Source organism: Bufo bufo, chromosome 1, assembly GCF_905171765.1.
Source record: "Bufo bufo chromosome 1, aBufBuf1.1, whole genome shotgun sequence".
NCBI lineage: Eukaryota > Metazoa > Chordata > Amphibia > Anura > Bufonidae > Bufo > Bufo bufo.
The window spans coordinates 632,786,951-632,814,052 of NC_053389.1; the positions used below are offsets into that span (position 1 = coordinate 632,786,951).

The window sequence follows — 27,102 nt, forward strand, 5'->3', positions numbered from 1 at the left end:
TACGTCCTATTGTACAGTTATTTTTTTAATGATAATATCATACACACCCAAAACGGTAAGATGTCATAAAGTATTATTTTAGATAGAAATCTCTGTAGTGGAGTGACGCCTGTTTTATGACAATTTTCCCTCCATTACACCTTATGTGATCTATATTTTCCAGCACTCACATTCATAACCTGTGCTGTATGTCCATTAACACTATGTTTACAGAACAAGGCTTTGGTAACACTTCACTCTATTCTTGGATTGTGCGACACACCGAGAAAACATTTACATCTGATCTGTGAAAGAAGACTGAACAGAACGCGGAGCACTTAGAGCACAGAAATAAACGCTGCTAAAGATCGACTCTGCTTTAAAGGGACACTATCACTTTAATTCCATATTAAAGGTGTTTTACAGGCTCCTGATATTGATGACCGATCCTCAGGATACAGTAGGTCACTAATATGCAATCGGTGAGGGTCTGACACCCCCGCAGCCCCACCAATCAGCTGTTCCTGCAGCCTCCGACACTGGAACTAGCATTGAGAATGAAGCAGGAAGCACAGCGCCGTTCAAAGTGTAGTGTCCGTGTTGGGTACTGCAGCTCAGCTCCCGTTCACTTCAAATCACAGCTGAGCTGAGTAACCAAGTTTAAAGGTCTACTGTTGGAGGCTGCAGGTAACCTTTTAAAGAGGATGTTCCACTATTATGTCATATTCATTGCACAGTTCATAAAAAATAAAGCACATTTGTCATTTACAGCTGTTAAAAATGATTCTGTGAAGAGTGAAGATATTTACCGGCATACTACGGCACCACATGGTGGTAAAAGTATATAGCAATGTGCATGTCCAGCTACTTACACCGCTCAGTAGAGGGACCAGGACCTTGCTATACATTCTGAACACCAGGTGGCACCATACTATGTAAGTAAGTGTTCCAGTAAATGAATATAACATGTAATCGTGGGACAATCCCTTTAATTGATCATTGACATTTAATATGAAATACAACACTCCACAATGAGAAAATGTGGTCATGCACATGACCCATACAAACCAATGGGGCTATTCACACATCAGGTTTTCAAGGATATGTTCAAGTCCTATAATAGCATGTTCTGGCAAAAATGCTCTTACCCTGGTCATACGGATAACAGAAATATAGCTGCTGACCAATTCCCTTGTCTACTACTTTACAGAAAATTGTGGTTTTTAAGACACAAAGTTGTTTTTTTGGCTGCTTCCCTGCATTCTGACATTTATAAATTGTTATTCTTTTTTACTGTATGGGGTTTTTTGATTATTTTTTTTTTAAAAAGCCCATTTAAATCCATTTTTATGCCACTCACATGTTCAATTTCCAGACATCTTTTTTTTTTTTACCTACTAGTGTATGAGTGCATGTCCTTGCATTACACTCTGTCACTATTTACACAGGTAGTTGTTAAAAAGGACCTATCTCTTCTGAAATAAAAAAATATCTGCATCATCTCTTTTTTAGAACTGTGTATCATGCCATTCATCTGTTCATTTATTTTTACATTTCTAGGAGGAATAACAGGGTGTCCCCACAGTTAGAGGGGTGTCCCTACACATTCTGACTCTGTCCAATCCGTGCTGGGAATGGTAAATGTATTCATATATTTTCTAGAGGAATAGCACAATGTAGAGTTCTTAAAGTAGATGATCCAGAGTTGTTATTTCACGGGGGAGATGGCGCCCATGTGATTATGCTGTGGCTGGTACTGACTACAGAGATCAATTAAAGAGGTTATCCCATGAGTCATGTAAAACATGAACAACAGACATCATACAGTACATGACATTCTAACAAAGCTAGAACCAGCCCCGTACCTCACATGGATCCAGAGATCTCTATATTAATTGCTGCAATTATTTCAAACAGCAGAGACCTGCGGCTAATTACCGTGACCGGCAATAATTCAGATCGTGCCAATTAAAGGCTTTAGATGCCGTTATCAAGTGAGATCACAGCATCTAAATGCGCAAAAACCCAGAAGCTCGCGCTTCCGGGCTTTCTACCGACACCCCCTGCGGCCAATGGAGGCATTGGTAGTTGCGCTGAACACTATGAGCCTCGCTGACAAGGCTGATAGTGTTCATGCTGCAATTCTTATTTCGGCCACCAGATGGCAAGCCAGGAAAAGAAATGAGCAATTTCCAATCCAAAACCCATTTTAAAAATCCCTAATAGTACAATATGAAAAATAAAAAAAACGTAATTTATAGGCTCATATAGGAGCATCAAAATTATCACAAAAAAATACAAAATAAAGTTAAAAAATATATAAAAAATAAAAAAATAGAAAAGTTTAAAATCACCCCCTTTCCATATAATTAAAAAATAAATAACTAAATAACAATAAACATAAATTACATTGGTATCACCGCAACCGAAAACATCTATACTATTAAAATATTTTAAAAAATTCCAATATGGCGAATGGCGTAATGGAAAAAAGGGTCAAAATGGCAGTTTTTAAAAAATTTTTCATTACTTCTCTTACCCCAAAAAATTTAATAAATGTCAAATCAAAAAGTCACACAACTCCAAAATATTATCAATAAAAACAGCTCAGTAGACATACACCGTAAGTATAAAAAAGTTATGGGGTGGGAATATGGCCATGTAAAAAAAAATAATTTTTTTTTTAATCAAAGTTTACATTTATTTTTACAATATTTAGACATAAAAACCTATACATATGGGGTATCATTATAATCGTACTCACAGAATGAAGGGTATGGGTCAGTTTTGCTGTAAACGAAACGCCGTGGGAACAAAACCCGTAAAATGGTGGAGGAATTGCATTTTTTTACAATTCCACCCCATTTGGAATTTTTTTTACCGCTTTCCACTACATTTTATGACATAATTGATTATGGCATTAACAAGTACAACTTGTCCCGCAAAAAATAAGCCCTTATACAGCTATGTGAACGGAAATATAAAAAAGTTATGGCTCAAGGAAGATAGGGAAGAAAAATGAAAACGCAAAAACGAAAAAACCTCTGGTAGTGAAAGGGTTAAATTGCTAGGCATAGGGCAGAGATGGCCATCCTGAGGCTCTCCAGCTGTTGCAAAACTACAACTCCCAGCATGCGCAGACTACCTACAGGTATTAACCTACAGCAGGGCATGGTGGGAGTTGTAGTTTTACAACCGCTGGAGAGCCGTAAGTTGGCCATGCCTGGCATAGGGTCATATATGGCCATACAGCAGTGCATGTTTGGTGCATATGGAATCATCATCTGACATAAATGTCATATGGCATACATCTGTGACTGACTGGCCATTGGCAGCCATACATAATTTTTGTGCATGATGCATACTTGACTCTTTCCAAGACAAGGAATACAGAGAAATTCTGGCCATACATAGAAAAGGTCAATAGAAATTTGTTCAGTGTAAGGCAAAAAATGTGGACAGCACACTGTGTGTTGTCCGCATCCGTATGTCCGTTCCACAGCCCCGCAAAAAAGATAGAACATGTCCTATTCTTGTCCATTTTGCGCACAATAATAGGCATTGTTACAATAGGCCAGCAAAAAAAAAAAAACATACAACATGGACATCATCCGTATTTTTTGTAGTTCCCAATTTTGCGTAAAACAAAATACATATGGTTGTGTGAATGGGCCCTAAGGCCTCTTTCACACGGGCGTTGCGGGTGACGTGCGGGAAAAGATGCGGGTGCATTGCTGGAAAATGCAAGATTTTTTCCCGCGAGTGCAAAGCGTTTTAATGTGTTCTGCACGCGCATGAGAAAAATCAGCATGTTTGGTACCCAGACCTGAACCCGAACAGAAGTTCGGGTTTGGGTTAGGTGTTGTGTAGATTTTATTATTTTCCCTTATAACATGGTTATATGGAAAAATAATAGCATTCTTAATACAGAATGCTAAGTAAATTAGGGATGGAGGCGTTAAAAAATAAAATAATTAAACTCACCTCATCCACTTGTTCGCGCAGCCCGGCTTCTCTTCTTTCTTCTTCTTTGATGACCTGGGAGGAAAAGGACCTTTGGTGACGTCACGGCGCTCATCACATGGTCCATCACCATGGTGATGGACCATGAGATGGACCATGTGACGGGCCATGTGATGAGCGCAGTGACTTCACCAAAAGGTTCACCTCACGCATTGAACCCGCGCGGAAAACTCACCCGTGTGAAAGAGCCTAAGGCCTCCTTTACACGTCAGTGTTTTCTATAAGTGATTCTGAGTTAAAAACAGGAGTGGAAGCTACACAGAGATATGGTATAATTGAAAGCTTTGCTCCTGTTCTGTGTTTTTGACCTGCACCTGGTCTTGGCTCACAATCATTGATGGTAATCACTGATCAAACACTGACCAAATGCTGACTGTGTGAAAGTGGCTTTAGTGAGGCCTTATCTGACAGCAATTGTAATATTAGGCAATCGCCCACCTTAAGAATGTTAAGATCCCGAAAATCTCATTTGGAGGAATCTACATGGGATTATGATTATCCCCATAGTTGGTGTAGAGCATTTTGGCAGGAATTTTCCCGCCAAAACGCAGTGGCCAAGTTAGCTAAATTTAGCATGGTTGCTGGGTAGGTAGAAGAATACAGGTGATTGGCTAGTTAGGATATCCTATAGGGAAATGGTTGCTGAGGCTAGGAAGTTTTGGGTGCCCAGCAACAAGTAGGGCATTGGAGGATAGGTCTGGGGTGGTGGGATAGATTTTGTATATAATACGGGGTGGACGGCATTAGGCTGTCTGCCGAGCTGTGTTTTAGGATTCAACTGCCCTCCTGCTGCCGGTCAAGACTGCCCGCCTGCCGCCCGTGTGGACTGCTTCCCTGCCTGCGTCTGGTCGTCTCACTCACCATGGAGGAATTTATTGCAGAGCTCAAGCACCGTGTTGAAGATAGAGAAACGGCTGCCTGGTTAGATGCCTGCTTGATGGACCTTTCGTCCTCTTCGCCTAAAGTTCTGGAGCCATGCGGTGCGGTCCCGGCTGCTGGATCGTCGGCGGTGTATGCTGTGGATGCGGGGACTCCGGCTGTCTCTCCTGCACTGCGCTCCTCACAGCGTGAGAGGAGGCAGCGCACATTTTTCTCTCCCCCTGCAGGTCCTTACCGGAGCAGCGCTCGGCGGAGAAGCGGCCAGCGTCAGATGCCAGGACAGGAAGTGGCCTCAAGCTGATGACGTAACGTCCAGCTGTGCACCAAAGTTCATGGTCTCCCGAAAACTTTGTCCAGAAGATTGGTTCCAGTCTGACTTTAAGGAAAATAAGTACCCAGCTAGCTCTGCAGGAGGGCGGTCCGTCCAATAAAGCTTCTGCACTGCATTGTAAGAAGAACCGGCAGCGCAGGAGTCGGGTTCCTGCAGTGTCCGGCTCAGCAGCTCCGCTCTGGCGTTGAGCAGCTGGGTGATAAGTGCCAAGAAGATCTTTTCCAGCCGCCTGAAGAATCCGGTCCATCTATGGATCAACCTGGGGCTGCATCTGGGGGTGAGTGTACCGTTGTTTCAGCCCCTGTGCTAGCATCATTGTCTAAAGTTTTGTCCTCCTTGAAGAGTTTGGTCCCCCTTTGCCTTAACCTGTTAAGTGGCATTCGGGTGACCGGGGAACGGACGGACAGTAGTGAGGACTCTCTTCCTTTGCTGTTACCTTCCTAGGGTTAGAGGGGTAGCTAAGACTTGCTATAAAGAAACGCTCCAATGTGATATCTCACCTCTGGGTTTTCATTTGTCCATGTCTGTTAAATAAAAGATATGGAGAAATGAATTTGTCGACATCCTATCCTTGCTGCCGGCATCAAAAGAGTTTATTGCTAAATTAGAAAAGCGAGATGATAAGACAGAGGAGGTTAGGAGACATCCGATCCCTCAGACTTTTAATAACTGGTTGAAGGCTAATTGTATATTTTGTAGCGTGATGGGGGAGAAGTTACCACAAAGATGTTCGGGTTTATTTCAGCATTTAGAGAATGTTTTGGAAGCCTATAAAAATTTTGGAGGATTTGGTTGGTTTACATATGATGAGGGAGTTGGGCAACAGCTGGCGGTATACTCTAGTATGCGCTGGGGCACAAAGGACATGGGTTTGTGGCTTAATTTATTGGTGCCAGAGCGTACATCTTCTTCCGCCCCTAAGCAGCAGCCAACTTCGACAGGACAGCAATCTGGGCTGAGGAAGGGCATGTGCTTTGCATTTAATGAAGCGCAGTGTCGATGGCCTTCATCCTGTAAATACAGATACGAATGTGCAATGTGTGGGGGAAGCCACCCCATGGTCTGCTGTTTTAAGAGAGACAATTTTTCCAAACAGTCTTCTACCAGGGAATTTATTACAAAGAGCGTGGACGCCAGTAAAGCCGGAGATCGTTAGAGCAATACCCAAGTCGCAGGATGGCGGATCTGCTCCTTGAGGGTTTCGCTTACCGTTTTTGTCAGGGATAGGTTGTATGTGGTGAATAATTTATCTTCGGTGGCGCAGCTTCCGCTGGTGGTCCAAGCAAAATTGGGGAAAGAGTTGGCATTGGATCTGATCGCTGGTCCTTTCCCATCCCCTCCTTTCGCTAATTTTCACATTTCCACATTAGAGGTAGTACCAAAAAAGGAGCCGGGTACTTATCGTTTAATTCATCATTTGTCTTTTCCCTATGGGGCATCGCTAAATGATGAAATTTATAAGGCAGTGTCCTCCGTTAAGTATGCTACCTTTGATTCAGCGGTGAATAAAGTACGTAGCTATGGCAACGGGGCTTTGATGGCAAAAGCGAATATCCAGTCTACTTTTCGCCTATTGCCGGTATATCCATCTGCTTTTAGTTCTCTTGGTTTTCATTTTCAGGGTTCATTTTATTTTGACAAGTGTTTACCGATGGGGTGTTCCTTATTCTGTTTTTATTTTGAAGTTTTCTCTTCCTTCCTAGAGTGGGTGGTAGCAGTTAGGAGCATGCGGGGAGCTGTAACATATTACCGTATTTAGAAAATTTTTTGTTCATATCTGTTAGAATCCTTTTTTAGTATTTGTTCTGAGTTTGGTGTTTATTTAGCGGTTGATAAGATGGTTTTTCCAGTTAATTGTTTGGAGTATTTGGGCATGGTTATGGATTCTGTAAAGGGCGAGTCTCGGCTGACGGTACAGATGGTGAATAGAATATGTTCTATTACTATTTTGTTGGGTAAATGGAAAGCAACCGTGAAGGATATTCAGTCATAATTAGGTCTCTAGAGTTATGCCGATGGGTTGTGTTTTTTGTAGGCAATTGGTGGCTAAAGTCGCGGGTGTGTGTAACCCGGTATTTTATGTGTGTTTATGCAAGGAAGTTAAGGAAGATATATCAATTTGGTTGGAATTTTTTCAGCAGTGTAATGGTCATTTGTATTGGCAGGAGCGGGGTCTTGTGGATTTGGAGCTTATTGGAAGGGTCATTGGTGTGCGTCTAAATGGCATCAGTCATGGGTTGCGAATGGTGTGACAAAAAAACATTGTTTTATTGGAGTTGTTTCCCGTTGTGGTGTCTTTGGTATTGTGGGGTACGTTTTTCGCTAATAAGAGGATTTTTCTGCACACTGACAGTAAAGGGGTTTTGTTCGTGATTAATTGTTTATGGTCCAAGTGTCCATTAGTTGGTAAATTGTTGCGCCATTTAGTTTTGCTCTATTTGAAATGGAATATTTGGGTTAAAGCTAGGCATATTCCGGGTGTTGATAACTATTTCTGACATGCTCTCTCGTATTCAGTTTCAGGTTTTTCATTCATTAGCGAGGGGGACCGACCTAGAAGGGGAGTTATGTCCTCTATATCTTTGGAATTTGATTTGGTCCTAGGTATGTCTTATCTGCAGTCTTCATTGGCCCCGGCTACTTGGTCAGATTATGTGCGTTCGTGGGGTAAGTGGTGCCATTTTGTGAATTTTATGGGTTGGTGCCCTTTTGTAGGTGATGAAAGTTCGGCCTTATCCTTTTGTTTGTCACTTTTTAAGGAGCATTTGGCACATGCAACATTTGTTGGGGTTTTCTAAGGTGTTTCCTTTTTTTCTTAGCGTTTTGGATTATTTTATGGTTAGGCAAGTTTTAAAAGGGGTATAAAGCGGGTAATTGTTCTCCTGATAATAGGTGCCCTATTTCCCCCAGCTTGTTGTCATTATGTCAGGTAACGTCGTTGATCTGTGCTAATGCATATGAGGCTTTGCTTTTCTCTTCAGTTTTTGCATGCATGTTTTTGGTGCTTTCAGGATCAGTGAGATTTTACCTAAAAAGTAGAGCATCTGATTTGGGTTTGGCGTGGGTGAACGTGTGTGTGCATAGTAAATATATTTAGTTTTTTCTTCCTCATTCTAAGACAGATTGGGCAGGTAAGGGTTCGTGAATCCGGGTGGGCAGAATCCAGTCAGGTGACATCTGCCCTGTAAGTATACTATCACGCTACTGGCACTATAGACCAGCAGGCGGTGTTTTGTTTTTTATTCATGCCGATTCCTCACTGGTAATGCGATATCAATTTCGAGCAGTTTTGTACAAATGCTTGAAGGAATTGGGTTTAGAGGGTTTAAATAATTCACGTCTCATTCGTTCAGGGCAGCGACTACAGCGGCTCGTTTGGCGATGAGTAAGTCACGGATTAAAAGGCTGGGAAGGTGGTCTAACCGCTTTCAGCTCTATATTCGACTATCTCTTCATGTTATTTAATGCGGTTTGTTTTCTTGATAGTTTTTACAGGAATCACCGTATGGATCGTCGGCCATTCCTTTGTACACTGGGCCCATTGAAGAGACTTAGGAAGATCATACGGTGATAACCTTTCATGCTCTGCAGATGATGTTTGGATTTTTTGGAACCATGTTAGAGGACTTTGTTGGGAAAATGTGCTAGACGTGATCCTCGAGGTGTGTTCTTTATATCCTGATCCGGATGTTATTATTTTTCATGTGGGTGGTAATGACGTGGGTAAGGTAGGCACTATTGAGTTGGCATTTAGTATGAAACGGACCTTAGTCAGACTCAGGCGGCTGTTTCCCTGACGCCAGTCTGTTTTTTTCTGAAATGGTGCTGAGATTATTATGGCTGTCTTATGCAAATTTTTAATTTTAGGACAAAATTAGAATTTGCGTAAACAGAATTATGGCTCATTTGATGCCACTAGTCTGGGGATTTTCTTTTAGACACATGGACTTGGAAGGAGGTTTGCCCAGCCTTTACTTTTCAGATAAAATTAAAATTTTGGACATTGGCTTAGATATATTTATTTGTATTTGCAGGCTATGATTGAATTAGCTGTAGGTGGCATGGTCCGTTGGGTAAGGGCGCTCGCCAATAAGTGGCGAGCGGACGAGTTGATTCATGTATTTAGGCCGAGCTTATGGCTGGCCTAATCAGTGGTTATTATTAATTGAATGTATATGGTTATATAATATTGAGCTGTTCTTTAATAAAGTTGGCCGTGGCCTAAATTTATCCATTATATGGTGTGTCCATGTGTGTTTTGATTTTATTTTATTATTAGTAGGTTAAAGTTGGGTGAATGGGGTTCAGTATAATCTATAATCCCATGGTTGTTCATTCGCACGTTCCACGTGTGCCATCTCCCTTATACAGCATCATGCATCCTGCTACGTCTGGGAAAGGAAAAGAGGACGCAGAATTGTGAATAGTTACTGCATATAGCAGACAGGTATGGACAGAACAGGAAATATTACCAGAATGGCACTCTCTTAGAATTAGCTGCACTTAAAATAAAGTTGTTTGCCGGAAAGTACGGTGAGAGCTGGAGTTAGAGAGCAGCTTCTGGAGCTTGGATCAGATGCCAGGGGAAATCTATATCAATAAGTAATTGGATTTGCTTGTGACATGCATTCTACCACTTTACTCAATTTGAGAAGTGCTCGAATACAAATATATTTAGGATGCAGAGGCAATCAGTGTGAACTATGAGGACTTTGCCAAGTGCCATTAGTGGAAATTAGCAGTTGACAATATGAAAAGTACATCATGTAAAACTGGCAGATATTCTCTTGGAACAGAGGCAAGACATGGAGCCTGTAATAAGTAAATCTCGTAGCCATTCTGTTTGCTGAATGTTAAAGTCTCACAATTCTGCCTAAAGCGATTATATATAAATCGGCTCCAAAGCTGAAAATGCACTAAAGAGAGATCTGAGGCTTAACAAATATTTTATTCTAATTTGGCTGCTTGGTCTTATCTTTGGTAGGATTTTACATCAAGCTTCCTTGCTGGGTAGCTTTGTGGTTGAAGCATTTCTTTCTGTTTTGTGCTCTATCCGCAGCCTCTGATATTACCATATAATCACCTGTGTAGGCATTTCCCCCCCCCCCCAAAAAAACTTTAACTTTCAAAGACTAGTTTAAAAAGTAAGTTAGGTGGGGATCAGACACCTGGGACCACCTCTGTTGCTGAGAACGATGAGTCCCTGGTCCCCATTTTTGACTGAAGATTATGATGAATGTACAACATACCTTGAGGCGGCTTTAAAGGGAACCTGTCATCAACTTTATGCTGCTCATACTAACGGCAGCATAAAGTAGAGACAGGTGAGTTGATTTCAGAGGTCTGTCATTTAAAAGGTAAAAGTAAGTGGTTGCCGAGAACCAACTCCACAATCATTGCAGACTGGGCCTGGAAAAGAGTCCCACCTGAGAAGAGTCATATAGATTTGACTCTTCAAGGCCTGTGCGGCAATGATTATGATGCTGGTTCTCAGCAACCACTTACTTTTAGCTCATCAGTGACACACCGCTGAAATCAGCATTTCTGTCACTATTTTATGCTGCCCTCAGTGAGTTCAGCATAAAGTTGACGACAAGTACCCTTTAACCTGAAAGTCATTTTATACAACTTGAAATCCAATACAGAAGAATGCATGTGGCCTTTTATTTGAGAACAATTGTGAAATGTGTGCTATCTCAGGATCAATAGTTTATCACATAATCAGCAGCAGTAAATATAGAAACCATAGTGACACAGCAATCCAGATACACAATGGCCACCTCATTAGGTAGACCTTTCTACTACTGGTCAACACTTCACTTTGTCCTCAGAGAGTAACTTCAATAGTACAAACAAATATTTAAAAAATTATAATGCCTCTTTCTCCACTTATGAGACACATCTAACCCCCACCTCCTAAAATAATCATTCACTCTGAATTCACTGCTAAGACTGTCTTGAGAGATGATAGGGGAGAGAAGGATGAGCGAGATGCTGAAGGTATTCAGAGGAACAGACACACAGAGATGTTGCTGCTGGATCTAGTTTTCTCTCTCACCTCAGTACGGGATTCACGGCTACGCTGTTCATTACTGTTGTATAATGTTCTCCATGTTGCTTCTGAGAATGTGCTACAAAGACCTAGGAGTCCAGGATTCCTTCTTTTTGTGTGTTTTGTGTGTGGGAGACATAGCAGCTAGTCTTCCTCCCCCCACTTACTAACAATTACAGTAGAGTTTGCAGAGGGGGAAACTGGAGAAAAAATTCAAATTTCATAGAATGGCCAGATAAACTTGTGAATTCAGCAATCAGAATTAATAACATGAATTGGCTCCAAATCATCAGTGTAATTCTCCATTACATCTGAAATGTGCTCTACTAGATTGAGATCTGGTGTCTGAAGGCCACTTGAATGCACTGAACTCATGAGTATTTGTGGCATAGTGTAATACTATATAGAGTATTAAAGGGGTTTTCCGGGATTTTAATATTGATGATCAGATGGTTTAAGAGAAGGAGTGCTCTGTGCGAGCACTGCCCTCCCTTCATTGGTAACCTTCTCGCCGTCGAGGATAGGTCCTCAATATTAAAATCCCAGAAAACCCCTTTAACTATAGAAAATTAAAATAAGTGAATAAAGACATGTGAATGTATGTGAAGAAATACATAGCAGAGGTAAAGGTGTGCGATGACAGACATACAGTGTGGGCTGAGAGTTATGGAAAGGACAGAGGGGCCAGCGCTCCACTGTCTCTGTAACACTCATATAAGTGAATGGGTGCTACGCAAACAACATTTCCCCAACTCCGCCTCCCAACTAGCGCTTAGTGCACTTATTCCCATCTCGGCCATTAGATATGCATCCTTTTCCCTGAGAGCATTGCCTTTAAAGGGGTTCTTTTAAACTGATGACTTATCCTCTGGATAGTCCCGGGTGTCGGACCCTCGCCGATCAGATGCTGATGATCTATCCAGAGGATAAATCATCAGTTTAAAAGAACTGCAGAACCCCTTTAACAGGGTCAGCCACTTTAAATGTGCACATAAAGCAACTTAGTAACATAATCTAGTAGTAGAGCAGGGATGCTCAACCTGCAGCCTTCCAGCTGTTGCAAAACCACAACTCCGAGCATACCCTAATAGCTGTAGGCTGTCCAAGCATGCTGGGAATTGTAGTTTTGCAACAACTGGAAGGCCGCAGGTTGAGTATCTGTAGTAGAGCATCTGAGCTGGTACCAAGTTTACCAACAGGGCCACTGATGGAGAGTCTATCAGTGACCTCCGTTAAACAGCACTGTGCAAGGCTTTCCATAATGGTGCACAGTGCAGTTTAGTGGAGACCGGTGATGACTGGACAGCATCAAATGATCCTCCATCAGCAGCCATGTTGGGATTGGTAGGTGGACCTGTGTACAGCACAGAGCAGCTGTTTTCACAGTAGTGATCCAACACAGATGATCTACACACATGATTTTAGGAAGTTCCTTTATATGATGTTTCCAGCACATTTTGGAAACTACTGTTATTAAGGTGCCCAACCCCTTTAAGACTCAATACACCAACTGGTAAGGAGAACCAGTACCTTCCGATATCTTAATAACCATGGTCTTTGATATGTCATATTCTTCTGAGAGTCTGAGGTTTTTATTATCAACTAAACATAGCCTTCAAAAGCAATGACTGTACAGTATGTGGTTATTTATTCTGCTTTCTGAATATGACCCCTGAAGGAAAGGCTCTGCAGCCAGAAGCCATTCAGAAAGACAGGCATGTAGCTTCTGATTTGCAGCTCTTTTGGCAGATTATTAGTTCCCATCACTGCACAATGCCTTTCATTTTAGTCCTTCCAGTCAGCCTAGCAATTACATCAATGGCTCACGAGACACTAGAAGATTTCTTAAAGACATAAAAGGCAGGAATTGGCAGTTTTGATCAGGAAGTACATCTTGGAAGCATTCACAGCAAACTCGGAAAGACTTAATCAGGCTCACATAGAAAATCTGTCCTTCTTTCCCATGACTTGTAAATGCCACACAATGATTTCTTAGTGTACATAATTATGTAGTTAACAAAATTGTACACATAGTAAAGATGTAGACACCACAACTATACAAATCTAGCAATTCCTTGGGGCTTTCATAACGTTCAATTTTTATCTGTTCTACCATAACGCACTTCCATATAACTAGAATATACACCTGTATTGCAGGTTTATCTGTATTTTATGGCTGTATCTGCTGACACAGGTAAATAGGCTCAGACTGGCCCACTGGCGCTCCAAAAGGCCCAGTAAAAATAAATCCATTTAGCTGCCTTTCAAGCCAATCATGTACTAGGGTCTATTTCTTTGAATCAGATCCTAATAGACTTTATTGATAATATACGAGTTGGGCCCCAAGAATAATTTCCTTTGGTGGGCCCAAGGAATCCCAGTCCAACGCTGAATGACGGTGATAGTATTGTATGCATCAAGCCTACTAATGTACAGTGATCCCTCAAGATACAATGGCATCAGGATACAATATTTTCAACATATGATGGGTCAGAAAAGACCATTGTAAGTTGAAACTAGACTCAACATACAATGCCCGAGACTCAGATCCAACCACTTCTCTGGTAAAATAGCTGTATTAGTTGCTAGTTAGCAGTTGTTCCTGACTGTTATATGTAAGGACTTGTGTTATCTGTCTTAGGCTACTTTCACACGAGCGGCAGCCTTCTCCGGCAGGCTGTTCCGGCGGGTGTACAGCCTACTGGATCCGTGCTGCCACTAGTGCACATATGCCACCGGAGGTCTGCTCCGGCCCCATTGACTATAATGGGGGCGGGCCGGAGTTCCGGTAGCAGAGCGGCGAACATGCAGAGAGGCGGCCGGAAAAAAATTAGCGACATGTGTATAGTCAATGGGGCCGGAGCGGACCTCAGGCGGCATGCGTGCACTAGAGGCAGCACGGATCAGGCTGGCTGTTCCGGCGGGTGCCGCTAGTGTGAAACTAGCCTTAGTTATCTGCTTATTTTTCTTAAATCATAGCTTTGGACCCAATTACTCACGTTACAATGATTTCAACATACAATGGTCCTCCTAGAACCAATTAATAGTGTATCTTGAAGGACCACTGTATATGTATAGAAACATTCACAACCTCTTCACTGCAATCTCATAATCTTCGCTCTGTCAGTCTAGTAATGTTACGCTGATAGTAATGCTCCCGTACTTCGATGCTTCAATAGTCAAATCACTAAAATAACTGGCCTAAATGGGAGGAAATGCCTCAAAAACCTCAAACACTGTAGTGTGTTTATAACCGGGGGAGCAAGTTCTCTGCATGTGATCCGTTGCTGGCGACAATCCGCATCAAAAAATGCATACAATGGAGGATGTCGGCAGCGGACCACATGCACCACAAAGGCAAACTGGCGAAAGACTCAGCCTGAGAGATTAACCAGTATTGTCAGTTGCATGTCATTGTGGTGCACCTTTTGCAGTGATTTATGTATTTGTATCTTTTCATCCACACACTACTCCATCTTATGTAGGATGCCATTGTGGTGCATGTGGTCCGCTGCCGACATCCTCCATAGTATGTATTTTTTGCTGGGGGATTTCCACCAGCATATGGATCACATGCGGATGAATTGCTCACCCGGTTATAAACACGATTTTTCTTTATATGTATGGAATGTACCATTGCGTACTGCTGGTAGTATTCTGTTGCACCCGGTAGCCTGTGTCACATGGCCTGTTATAGGTGGGGCTTAGAGCCTTATCATCTCTCCCACTGCCTCAGTGATCTCACTATGGAGGTATGTGGGAGCTTGGCTGTGAGTTGGATCTTAGCACCTCTCAGACCGTGTTCACACACCATAGGTAGTCTAGTGGTAGGACCCATGCCACACAGATACCTTGACGGTGGTGCAAAAGGGCTCTGTTGTGTTCCTGACTGGAATACATTGGCTAAAGTTTCAGTTTTTAACATCAGCCTGAGGGATTAGCCAGTGTTGTCAGTTGCATATCATTGTGGTGCACCTTTTGCAGCGATTTATGCTTCAATAGTCCACCCTGAGGGACATGTCTACATTTACTAGTCTCTCATTTTCAGCAACTATGGCTATACTTACTGGCAGAGTCAATGTTTCCTTTACTCTAGAGATTTTAGATATATCTGGTAGAAAATTTATACTGGTGCTTCTCTGTTTTATTGGCTCCTATAATAGTGAATGAAAAAAGCCTCCTCTCCATTCCTTGATGTGGTGGCCTGTGGTCTATGTACCTCTAAACCAAGCCATGGGAGACCCCTGTTCTGGGGATAGATGCAGGTCTCACAGATGTGCCTCACATCTACTGCATATCCTGTGGATATGCCCAAAATGTCTAAGATGGGAATATCCATTTAAATCAGGCCTCTCCAACACTAGTCTCACTCCTAAGCACTGGGCCCAAAGTCTGTGGAGGCCCTCGGACAAAACACTGTGTAAAGTCTCACTATTCTTCTTTGGTAAGGGAGACTAGCTTAGCAAAAATAGGTCAAGCTCTGTTCACATTCTGTGCTGTGGTCCTATTCACCAGAGAAACCACAATGCTGTGTTGGATCACTGGTACGATGGAGAACACCAGCAATTAACATCCCCATGCATGTGAATGTGGTTTCTGCTACCTACATTTGCACGCAACAGCAATTTTCAGTGCAAAATATCTTAGCATAAGTAGCATACTACGTATTTCAGGCTAAAACACCAAGGATCAGCCATACTGAATAACAATGGGGCTAATACTCACATGTATCTTGGTGTGTATGGACACCTGCAGGACATCCAAGTCATAAATTTGGGTAAGGCTTTGTGTAAGGCTACGTTCACATCTCCGTTAAGGAGATGCGGCACAAATGTGGACTGCTGGGCAGGACACAAAAAAAAACCCACTGTATGCAACGTTTTTTGTCCAGCCGAAACATGGCATTTATGCCAGAAAGTGGCAAGATCGTCGCCGGACCTCATAATAGTCAATGGGGATCCGGCAGTGAAGTAGAGAATCTGGCAACGCCGGATCCTGCAAGATTTGGCAGGCTGCTCTGTGCCGGAACAGCATGATGGATCTCCTAATGGAGATGTGAATGAGGTCCTAACTTACGTTACTGCAACCCCCCCTGAGGTGGATGATGGAGGCTCCTGAGGGGACAGAGTCTTGGAGTTTTGCTGCTTTTGTCTTCCATAAAATCCAACCTTGTTCAAATATTCCACTTCACAACAGGTCACGTCCTCACAAGGCGCTGCATGTGCACATTCATAAAGGAATGGAATGACATAAGGGCTATAGTGACACTACTGTATGGTGATCAGGTTTCTGCACCAGCAAGCTTATGATTATTTTCAGGTAACTGAAGAAGTTGCACAATATAATTCTACACTAAATGCTTAACATTTCCATAAAGACTATAAAATATCATACCGGATTTGGTAAAACTAGTCGGAATGTGTAGAAACAAGCAATTGGTGTTTTATTTCAGGGCAACCTCAGACTTGCAACCAAGAATTCTTAATGCTACGTCTGCTTTTTTAGCAGAAGAGCAACTGAGGCATGTTCATTACATACGTAGGTTTATTAAAAATAGATTTTCTGCAAACCAGCAGTCTCATCTAAAAAGGTTTAATACTGGCTGCTGTACACCTGCCTAGAGGCAATGCGAAGAACTAAACGTCATTTACAATGTGACGACGAAGCGGGGAAAAGGGGTCACAATATGGCAGCAATTCGACGTTTCTACATTCTTTTACAACATAATCTCTAGTAGGATGAGAAGTCAGACCCCTTCTGATCATAAAGTGATGGCTTACCCTAGAGATATGGTCTTCATGTGACACCAATTGTAATGACACAGTATATTGCCAGACTGTATATTGTGTCAAGTTCAGGAACGGGCTTTAGGCAGATAACTGACTGTGATTTTTTTTTTATAAGAGGAAACAAATAGTTAAAAAATGCAAAAATAAAAAGTGTTTTTACCTTCCAGCAAATCTCTTGCCAGACCAGGTTCAGCCCCTGTAGACCGAACAAAGTCTGACAGGACTGAGTCCATATCCAGAGTCATGTGATCATGTAGTGACGCTGCTTGCCCAGCAGCAGCAGCAGCAGGAACAGAACGTTGTCACTAAATGGGAACCATCTAAAAGACAAGAGAAAGAACATGCATCTTACTAAAAATCCAGACCAGGTCAAACATACAACATATTTTCTGGAGAAGAAAATATTATCTGCATTCCACAAATAATGTCAAAGTGGTATAAAATGAAACAAAATTCATAGGGAAAATATAAATCAAACAAGGTCAACTATTGCAAAGAGATGAGGTTGCCACATAGTATAAAATGATGCTGATGTAATGATCCTACTTTTTTTGTGTGTGCTTCTGTATACATGGACTGTTATATAATAATCCAGTAGTTCAACTCCAGGTAAAGGATTGTCCCAGTATTAGGCTTAGGCACATGGCCGTTGCCCGACCGCGGCCATATTGCGGCAGGCAAACAGCGGGTCCGCAACATTCAAGTGAATAGGTCCGCAATCCGGAGCTGCGGTGCGGAACGGAGGCATGGAACCCCACGGAAGCACTACAGAGTGCTTCCGTGGCGTTTCTGTCCGTGCCTCCGCACCGCAAAAAAATAGAACATGTTCTATTTTTTTGCGGTGCGGACAGATCATGGACCCATTAGAGTTGAATGGGTCTCTATCAGTCCCGGACGTTGCCCGTGCATTGGGGACAGCAAATTGCGGTCCCCAATGCACGGAATGGACCTCACAACGGCCATGTGTATGAGATAATAAAAAATAATACAAAATAATTACAAACAAAAATTCAAATGTAACTATCGTCATATGCTCTATGATCATGTACAAAAAGCGAAGTTGCAACCAGAATTTTCATTGTTCAAAACAATAGCAACCAATCAAATTAGGAGCTCTGAAAATTGTAAGGTGGAATATGATTGGTTGCTATGAGCAACTAAGCCAGGTCTCCTTTACCCCAGCTTTGATAAATCTCCCCCTATGGGTAGTCAGATCCTGCAGTTGTGATACTTCATGCCATTTGCACCCTCATCTTGCTTTCTTAAGTCTGTATCAGCGTCCAGCCTTTACAGAACTGGTAACCCTTGGGCGATCTCCCTGTGGCCCTAGGAATACATATTTGCACTGTATATTGTGTTGCATGCATTGCTCCAGGAGTAGACTGTACTTATTTGCATCAGAGATTTCTATTGGAAACTCCAGGGTACTGATGTCCAGGATGGTACTGGAAATTCTAAGTCACTGTCGTCCAACTTGAGTTTCGCCTTACAGCTACTTTATGGAAAAAGCTGAATGGGCGAAACTCGAGTTGGGCTACATGTGGTTGGACTTCTGATGTACCGCTGACGTTTTTAGGTCATATTCCTGTTTTATTTGACTTTATGTAAGTGCAATTAATGCTTGTGTGCAAAGCACTACTGGAGGTCAGCGTCTTCACTGTTTTCTATTGTTCAGAGCACTGTATGTGAAAAATCTGGACATAGGTAACCTGGAATTTCCAATAGCAACCTGCCAAGCAAAGAAGTGCAATCTATTCCTGGGTGAGGATGGTTTTTGCTGAGATTGTGAACATCCCTGGCTGTGGACCTGGGTTCATGTACTAACATTCTACGCCATAGAAAGGTTTTGCGATTTTTTTTTGCCATTTTCGACATCTGTCTGGAGTAGATTTCTGTTCTGGCACATGGAAAGCATAAGAAACAAGTTTATTAAGAGGCATGTGCCTCTTAATAACTTGGTCAGAATTTCCATCAGTGGAGTTTTTACTGAGACCAGAATGTTAAATGTCAGTCTTTAGTAAATGACCTCCATTAAGCGTTGCTTTTATACAGCACTGCATTTTCGCAGATTCATACACTGCTTTAAGAGACACAGAGCAGAGTACAAAGCAATGTCATATCTGCACAATATCATATCCTCTTCAAATACCTGAAGATAACGGGTTGGCCTTTATACATATTGGCACCGCCGATGCGGCTGAAGTGGAGCAGAGGGGGAGTTAAGATTGGAAACCCACTGTAAGACATCTACACGTGTCTCTATTAGGGTACTGCATACATAAGGACTCTTATAATTCCATATTATATATTTTAATGTGTTTCTATTTTCCATTCACCTGGAAAATACAGTAGTTGAAATTGTTGAAAACAGTTGAAACTGTTGAAAAACCTCCATGTGGGATACTGAACAATTCTCCTAGTCCGTAATGTCAGATTGTGTAAAAAAAAATATTGGGCCATTTAGGACAGGATTTCGAACCAAGAAAAGTCACAGCTGGCTTATGCAGACATAAAATAGAGCACATACATTATAACATGTATTGTACCCTCTCTATGCTGCAGCATGCAACTGTATGGTGAAAATGGCCTATAATGGTCAGAAAGAAGTCTTTTTTTTTACCTGTATAACATAAAAAAAAATGTAATAAGTGCTGAAGGCATCGAAATGGGAGTCCTACTGCTGATGCAATGGGCGAGAACAGCTCGGCTGTGACGAGTACCTCACTGCACTACATTTATGTAAGGTCATAAAAAGCCACACAAAAAATGGAGAAATGATGTCTAAAGAAAGAAGGCTGAAGCTTGAATGATATCTGCAGAGGGAAACAGGAAATTATAGCGGAGGTGGAAAGTCTGAAAAAAATGGTATGGCTGCATTAGGAGCATAGCTGAGAATAATATATATATTTTTTAAGATTCGTATCTTGGTTCCAAGTTTATGACATTCCTTGTGTAATTATTTTCTAAGGCTCTGTTCACAACCCTTTTTTGGCCTAAATTACATGTATACTTCACACACCGCTCCCTCAAAAAAGTATAGAAGCATACAGGATAATGTACTTATAGGTTTATATGATGCAAATGTGTGCCAAAAGTGTGTTCACATTGTATCCATTGGTGATAACTTAAAGGGGTTGTCTCACCCCTGGATACAAGCAGTGTATAATGCAATTGAAAAATGAATCCAGCCAGCAAAGGAGGCAATATGGACAATCACAATACATTAGGAAGTGCCTTGGATTAACGTTATCTACATGATAAATGCTATTTGCTGAAGTGAGACAACCCCTTTGAGCTCCAAAAAAAATTGATAATGCATGTTTTTTTATCAAGTAAATATCACAAATAGATTCAAATGTCTGAACATAGGTTTGCAGATACACATAAAAATCACATTTCCCAGTACATTTTTTAGAGGATCTGTACAATGTAGAAGATAGGGCACATAGCCTTACAAGACTGGGGAGTACACTTGTTTCTGCTGACCGATTTCTGCTATTTCCTTCTAGCACAAATATTCCGATACAGCCTTACTAATTTCTAAAATGCATCATCAAATTGTTAGTTCTATGTAACCACTTCCCTACCGCCATAAACTTTATTCAGCAAAATTAATAAAAAATAAAACAAACATCATAGGTATTGCTGTATCTGAAAACACCCCTACTATTAAAATATATTTTTTTATCCCATATGGCAAACAGCATAATGGGAAAAAAAATTCAAAATGGCTGATTCTATGTTTTTTTCATCACTTCACCTCACCAAAAATTTAAATAAAAAGTGATCAAATAGTCATACACAACCTACAATGGTATCAATGAAATGAACATATCGTCTAACAAAAAATGAGCCCTCAAACAGCTTTGTAAAGATAAGTTGTGGGGGCAGAATGGCAATGCAAATAAAAAATAAAAATAAAATGTAATTGTTAAAAACACAAGAAAAAAAACCAAACATATATAAATGTCTTATTGTTGTAATCATATTGACCCAGAGAATAAAGGTAACTGGTCAGTTTTATCGCACAGGGAATGAAAACCCATAAAACTGTGGCGGAACAGTTTTTTTGTTTTTCAATTCCACCCCATTTGGAATTTTTTTTCCAGCTTCCCACTACATCGTATGCAATATTAAATGGTGCCATTATAAAGTACAGAAAAATAAAAAAAAAGTTATAGCTCAGGAAAGGCAGGGAATGGAAAACAAAAGCACAAAAACAGGAAATCACCCGGTAATGAAGATGTTAAAGTATACCTAAACTTTACATTTATCCATGAATCAATAGTAATAGATGAAGATAAGAAACTTTGTAATGCACCTTTTGCGCATCAAGGCTCCTCACCCCCTCCCTCTGCCTCTAGCACTGATTGCTCACTCTTAACTTGGTACACAAGTTAGTATAGAGAGGTCAGAATAAAGATTCTGCCCTCAGAAGTATATTGAAAGGGGAGGATGGAGGAAGCTGCTGGAGACAAAGTGAGGCATAGACACAGATTCTGGTAAGTGTTTTATCTCATCCCAGTGTTGGATTCACAGCAACACTGCTAATTACTTCTGTCTAATGTTCCCTATGATGCTGCTGCTGCGTCTGTTGGTGTGCTATAGAAAGTTTGGGGAGCAGAAGCTCCTCTTTTTTAGGTGTGCTATGTATAAGAGACACTGTTGTAGCAAGTCTCTACCCACAAGCTCACGGAAAACTGAGAACTAAGCAATGCTTAAATGGCGTATCTTTCAATCAGAAAAATCTGCCATGGAGTTTGTTGCAGAAATTCATGGCTAACCCTCACATTTCTGCCATGGATTTGCAGCTGTACTTGCCACTTGAAATCTGAACACAAATTTAGCCCTATACAACGGGGCCAATCCACATGTTTTCATCTGCTATGGTTTCCATGCAGAAACCCTGGCAAGAATGAACTTGCAATGTTTTTTGTTTGCAATGCAGATTTCTAATTCTTGCCAGATTAACTTTGGCTCAGATTACCGCTCACAACAATGGGAGGTGGATATTGAGTGGATTGCATGTGGATTTTAGCACAGAATACTGAGACAAGATACTGTGGTCATCAGAAAATGAATTAGAGCGCCATAACGCTGGTTCTATATATTCCATACCTGTGGTTGTTTCTGCAGCACGTGCATGGATGTCTTTGCACCCAACTCAGATAACTGAGCCAACGTGCACATTTCTGCAACAAATGTGCCAGCAATAAACTGGAAGGTGTTAAAATAATAAAGCAAAGTCATATCCCTTCTGGTCCACTCGGCTGGGCTTTGTTTACATGGCTGCAGCAATGACGTGCATATATACCGCACACAACCACTGGCCTCAGCGATCTTGTCATATACAGATGAGGCCAGTGATTGGCTGCAGCGGTCACAAGTGTAAACAGAAACATTACACCGTGTCTGCAGTGGCGGAGAGGATCGGATTGGAACACTTTTTATTGTAACTCCTAGAGCCCCACAAAGCCAGGCAGCATTTCTTTTTTCCATAGATTTTTATTTGCTATTTATTCTTTATTCATATATACATACAATATAAACAGGTTTAAATTTACATTATGGAATGTAGCTCTTCTTACAGATAAATACTATCCCTCTTTTATGCTGTATACAACTCCAGACGCTCATTTTCCTACTGGAGATCCACATGCTCTAGCACAGGGATCAGCAAGCTTTGGCACTCCAGCTGCTGTGAAACTACAACCCCGAATATGCAAACATGCTTAGCTGTTCTTCTAACTCCCATAGAAGTGAATGAAGCATTCTGGGAGTTGTAGTTTCTTTACAGCTGGAGTGCTGGGGGTTGCTGATCCCACTTCACGTCACTCCAGGTGCCCTGTCCGTCTCCCATGGATATCCAAGCAACACTAGAACACGGGCAATGTGCTGCCACAGATGTACTGTGCCTCTGTCTTCATTATAGGATGAATCTCAGCCATGATCTAGTACCATGGAGGAAAATCTTACCCCGATTTGTCATAAACACTAGTCATACAGGGAATCTACTTCTTAAAGGGAAAATCCAGTCAAATCAATCTACCGATTTGGCACAGATACATAGTAACATAGTATATAAAACTGAAAAAAGACATTTGTCCATCTAGTTCGAACTGTTATCCTGCGAGTTGATCCAGATACTTGTCAGAAAATCACATGGGGGAAGACTGTGGTCATAGACCACCAGGGACCTACAGAACATGAAGATTCTTTAGACTGCCCAACCCCCTTTGGCACCATTAGAGACTTCTGTTAGTGTCAATCAGGAAAAATATTATAAGTAAGAGGTCCACACCAAATCAATTACCGTGTACTTTGAATGGCATGCTTTAAGAGGAGTACAAATACATCTATACATTTCCATATTTTATAACAAACTAGCTGAAGGACCCGGCTTTGCACGGGTATATTTCATCTATTTCATTAAATCTTTGTGTGTGTCGTTAAAAGATATCGACAGTATCCACTATAACAGTGACATCTACAGTACCCCGCCCCCTTAATAGTGACCTCCACAGCCCCCCACCCCTTAACACTGACCCCCCCACAGTGCCCCATCTCCTTAACACGGGATGTCCACAGCAACCCACCCCCTTAAAGGATAACTGTCATATTTTAATAAAAAAATCTATTTTAGCATATGTTACTGCTGCAGCATCAGCAGCAACAGCATTATGCATAAAGCAATCTTTAGTTTCGTCACTTACCACTGTTTTCCTTGAGATTTTGCCTTAGCTATGGCTGTTTTCAATTCTACATCATGAGGATCTTCTCAAGATGGCTTCTCTGGCAGTTCTCTGAGGCCAAAACTGCATTCCCTCAGGTCACATACAAACTTGCTGTAGCTAGCAGCTTCCTGCCAGCCAATCAGATTGGATTACTGAGAGACACGCCTCCTCACTCTGAAGCCTAATGCAGGCATGCAGTGTGAAGGACCGCCCCTCTGTCTTCCTAGCCAGAGACAGATGAGCCATAGCAACGGTCTTTTAAGGGAGCAGTGGAAAGGGACAGGAGACATTAATGAAAGCTGTTATTATAAGGTAGTTACAGATCTTTTGACAATCATTGACAGACTAACTCGAGTATACATGCCTAGCTCTAATGAACTAGCAAATAAAAAATATGACAGATATCCTTTAACTTTGACCTTCACAGCACCTGCCCCTTAACACTGACCATAGGTTATAGTCTCCTTAACTGTGACCTCTACCATTCCCAGCCCTCTTAACAGAGACCTCCACAGCTTCTGCCCCCTTTAACAGTGACCTCACAGTAACCTGCTGCCTTAACAGTGACCTCACAGTACCCCGCTGCCCCTTTAATAGTGGCCTCCACAGTCCCCTCCTCCCTTAACAGTGACCTCCACAGCGACCAGTCCCCTTAACAGTAACATCCACAGTGCCCTCCCCTTTATAAGTGACCTACACAGTGGCCGCCCCTTTATTAGCGACCTCCACAGTACCCCTTCTCCTTAACAGTGATTTCCACAATATCCCGCCCCCTCAATAGTGACCTCCACAGAGCTCCGTTCCCTTAAAATGTGACATCCACAACACCCCGCCCCCTTAACAGTGATATCTACAGCACCCTGCCCCTTAACACTGACCTCTATAGTGGACCATCTTCTTAACTGTCACCTCCACCGTTCCCTTCCCTTTTAACAGAGACCTCCACAGCGTCCGCCCCTTTAACAATGACCGCCACAGCATCCTGCCCCCATAACAGTGACCTCCAGAGCAGCCGCCCCTTTATTAGTGACCTCCACATTACCCCGTCTCCTTAACAGTGATTTCCACAACACCCCACCCCCCCTTAATAGTGGCCTCTACAGCAATCTGCCCCTTAACACTGACCTCCATAGCGGAACGTCCCCTTAACTGTGACCTCCACAGCAGCCTGCCCCTAGGGTGGTTTTAGGGCGGACAGTCCGGCTTTCAGACTCCCTGTCCTCTGTCCGGCGCACGGCCTGGACAGACGCAGGGATGTCATTTTGAACAGCTCACTCTCAGACAGCAGCACTTGGCTGTCTGAGTGTGAGCTGCAGGGAGAAATTCACCCTCCCTCCCACCCCTGCAGCTGATAGAAGTTGATTTTTACCTACATTTTTTTTAATCCCCATCGGCTGCGAAGTGGGGCCTAACCAGGCCAGGGGAGTGGTTTAGTGGGACTGGGGGCGGGGTTTTTAAGTCAGTTTTTTGAGGGTGGCCTAAATGGCCACCCTACCTGCCCCTGAACTGTGACTTCCACAGCACTCCGCTCCCTTAACAGTGTCATCCACAGCGCCCTGCCCCATTTAAAGCTGACCTACAGCAGTGAAGAAAAATGGCTCGGTTGATATGGAAACCTGGTTTAAAACTGTGTGTACAGGGAGTGCAGAATTATTAGGCAAATGAGTATTTTGACCACATCATCCTCTTTATGCATGTTGTCTTACTCCAAGCTGTATAGGTTCGAAAGCCTACTACCAATTAAGCATATTAGGTGATGTGCATCTCTGTAATGAGAAGGGGTGTGGTCTAATGACATCAACACCCTATATCAGGTGTGCATAATTATTAGGCAACTTCCTTTCCTTTGGCAAAATGGGTCAAAAGAAGGACTTGACAGGCTCATTAAAGTCAAAAATAGTGAGATATCTTGCAGAGGGATGCAGCACTCTTAAAATTGCAAAGCTTCTGAAGCGTGATCATCGAACAATCAACCGTTTCATTCAAAATAATCAACAGGGTCGCAAGAAGCATGTGGAAAAACCAAGGCGCAAAATAACTGCCCATGAACTGAGAAAAGTCAAGCGTGCAGCTGCCAAGATGCCACTTGCCACCAGTTTGGCCATATTTCAGAGCTGCAACATCACTGGAGTGCCCAAAAGCACAAGGTGTGCAATACTCAGAGACATGGCCAAGGTAAGAAAGGCTGAAAGACGACCACCACTGAACAAGACACACAAGCTGAAACGTCAAGACTGGGCCAAGAAATATCTCAAGACTGATTTTTCTAAGGTTTTATGGACTGATGAAATGAGAGTGAGTCTTGATGGGCCAGATGGATGGGCCCGTGGCTGGATTGGTAAAGGGCAGAGAGCTCCAGTCCGACTCAGACGCCAGCAAGGTGGAGGTGGAGTACTGGTTTGGGCTGGTATCATCAAAGATGAGCTTGTGGGGCCTTTTCGGGTTGAGGATGGAGTCAAGCTCAACTCCCAGTCCTACTGCCAGTTTCTGGAAGACACCTTCTTCAAGCAGTGGTACAGGAAGAAGTCTGCATCCTTCAAGAAAAACATGATTTTTATGCAGGACAATGCTCCATCACACGCGTCCAAGTACTCCACAGCGTGGCTGGCAAGAAAGGGTATAAAAGAAGAAAATCTAATGACATGGCCTCCTTGTTCACCTGATCTGAACCCCATTGAGAACCTGTGGTCCATCATCAAATGTGAGATTTACAAGGAGGGAAAACAGTACACCTCTCTGAACAGTGTCTGGGAGGCTGTGGTTGCTGCTGCACGCAATGTTGATGGTGAACAGATCAAAACACTGACAGAATCCATGGATGGCAGGCTTTTGAGTGTCCTTGCAAAGAAAGGTGGCTATATTGGTCACTGATTTGTTTTTGTTTTTGAATGTCAGAAATGTATATTTGTGAATGTTGAGATGTTATATTGGTTTCACTGGTAAAAATAAATAATTGAAATGGGTATATATTTGTTTTTTGTTAAGTTGCCTAATAATTATGCACAGTAATAGTCACCTGCACACACAGATATCCCCCTAAAATAGCTAAAACTAAAAACAAACTAAAAACTACTTCCAAAAATATTCAGCTTTGATATTAATGAGTTTTTTGGGTTCATTGAGAACATGGTTGTTGTTCAATAATAAAATTAATCCTCAAAAATACAACTTGCCTAATAATTCTGCACCCCCTGTATGTGGAGACTAAGGCCCTGTGAGCTTCTATTGGCTGATTCGGGTCATGTGACCAGGCTTCTATTGGCAAATTAATTTTTTGGAAATATCTCACGAACGGTACGTGCTAGAGAGCTGAGA

At 42.1% G+C, this 27,102-nt stretch overlaps 1 protein-coding gene across 1 annotated transcript in view; it reads right to left on the reverse strand.

The window, feature by feature from the left end:
• OTUD7A (OTU deubiquitinase 7A) overlaps positions 1–27,102 on the reverse strand; it is a 292,001-nt gene that overhangs the window by 114,376 nt on the left and 150,523 nt on the right. Inside the window, 1 exon segment of the mRNA XM_040413842.1 lies at positions 17,214–17,373. Within this exon segment, the coding sequence (XP_040269776.1) occupies positions 17,214–17,298 (85 nt within the window). The 5' untranslated portion in view covers positions 17,299–17,373.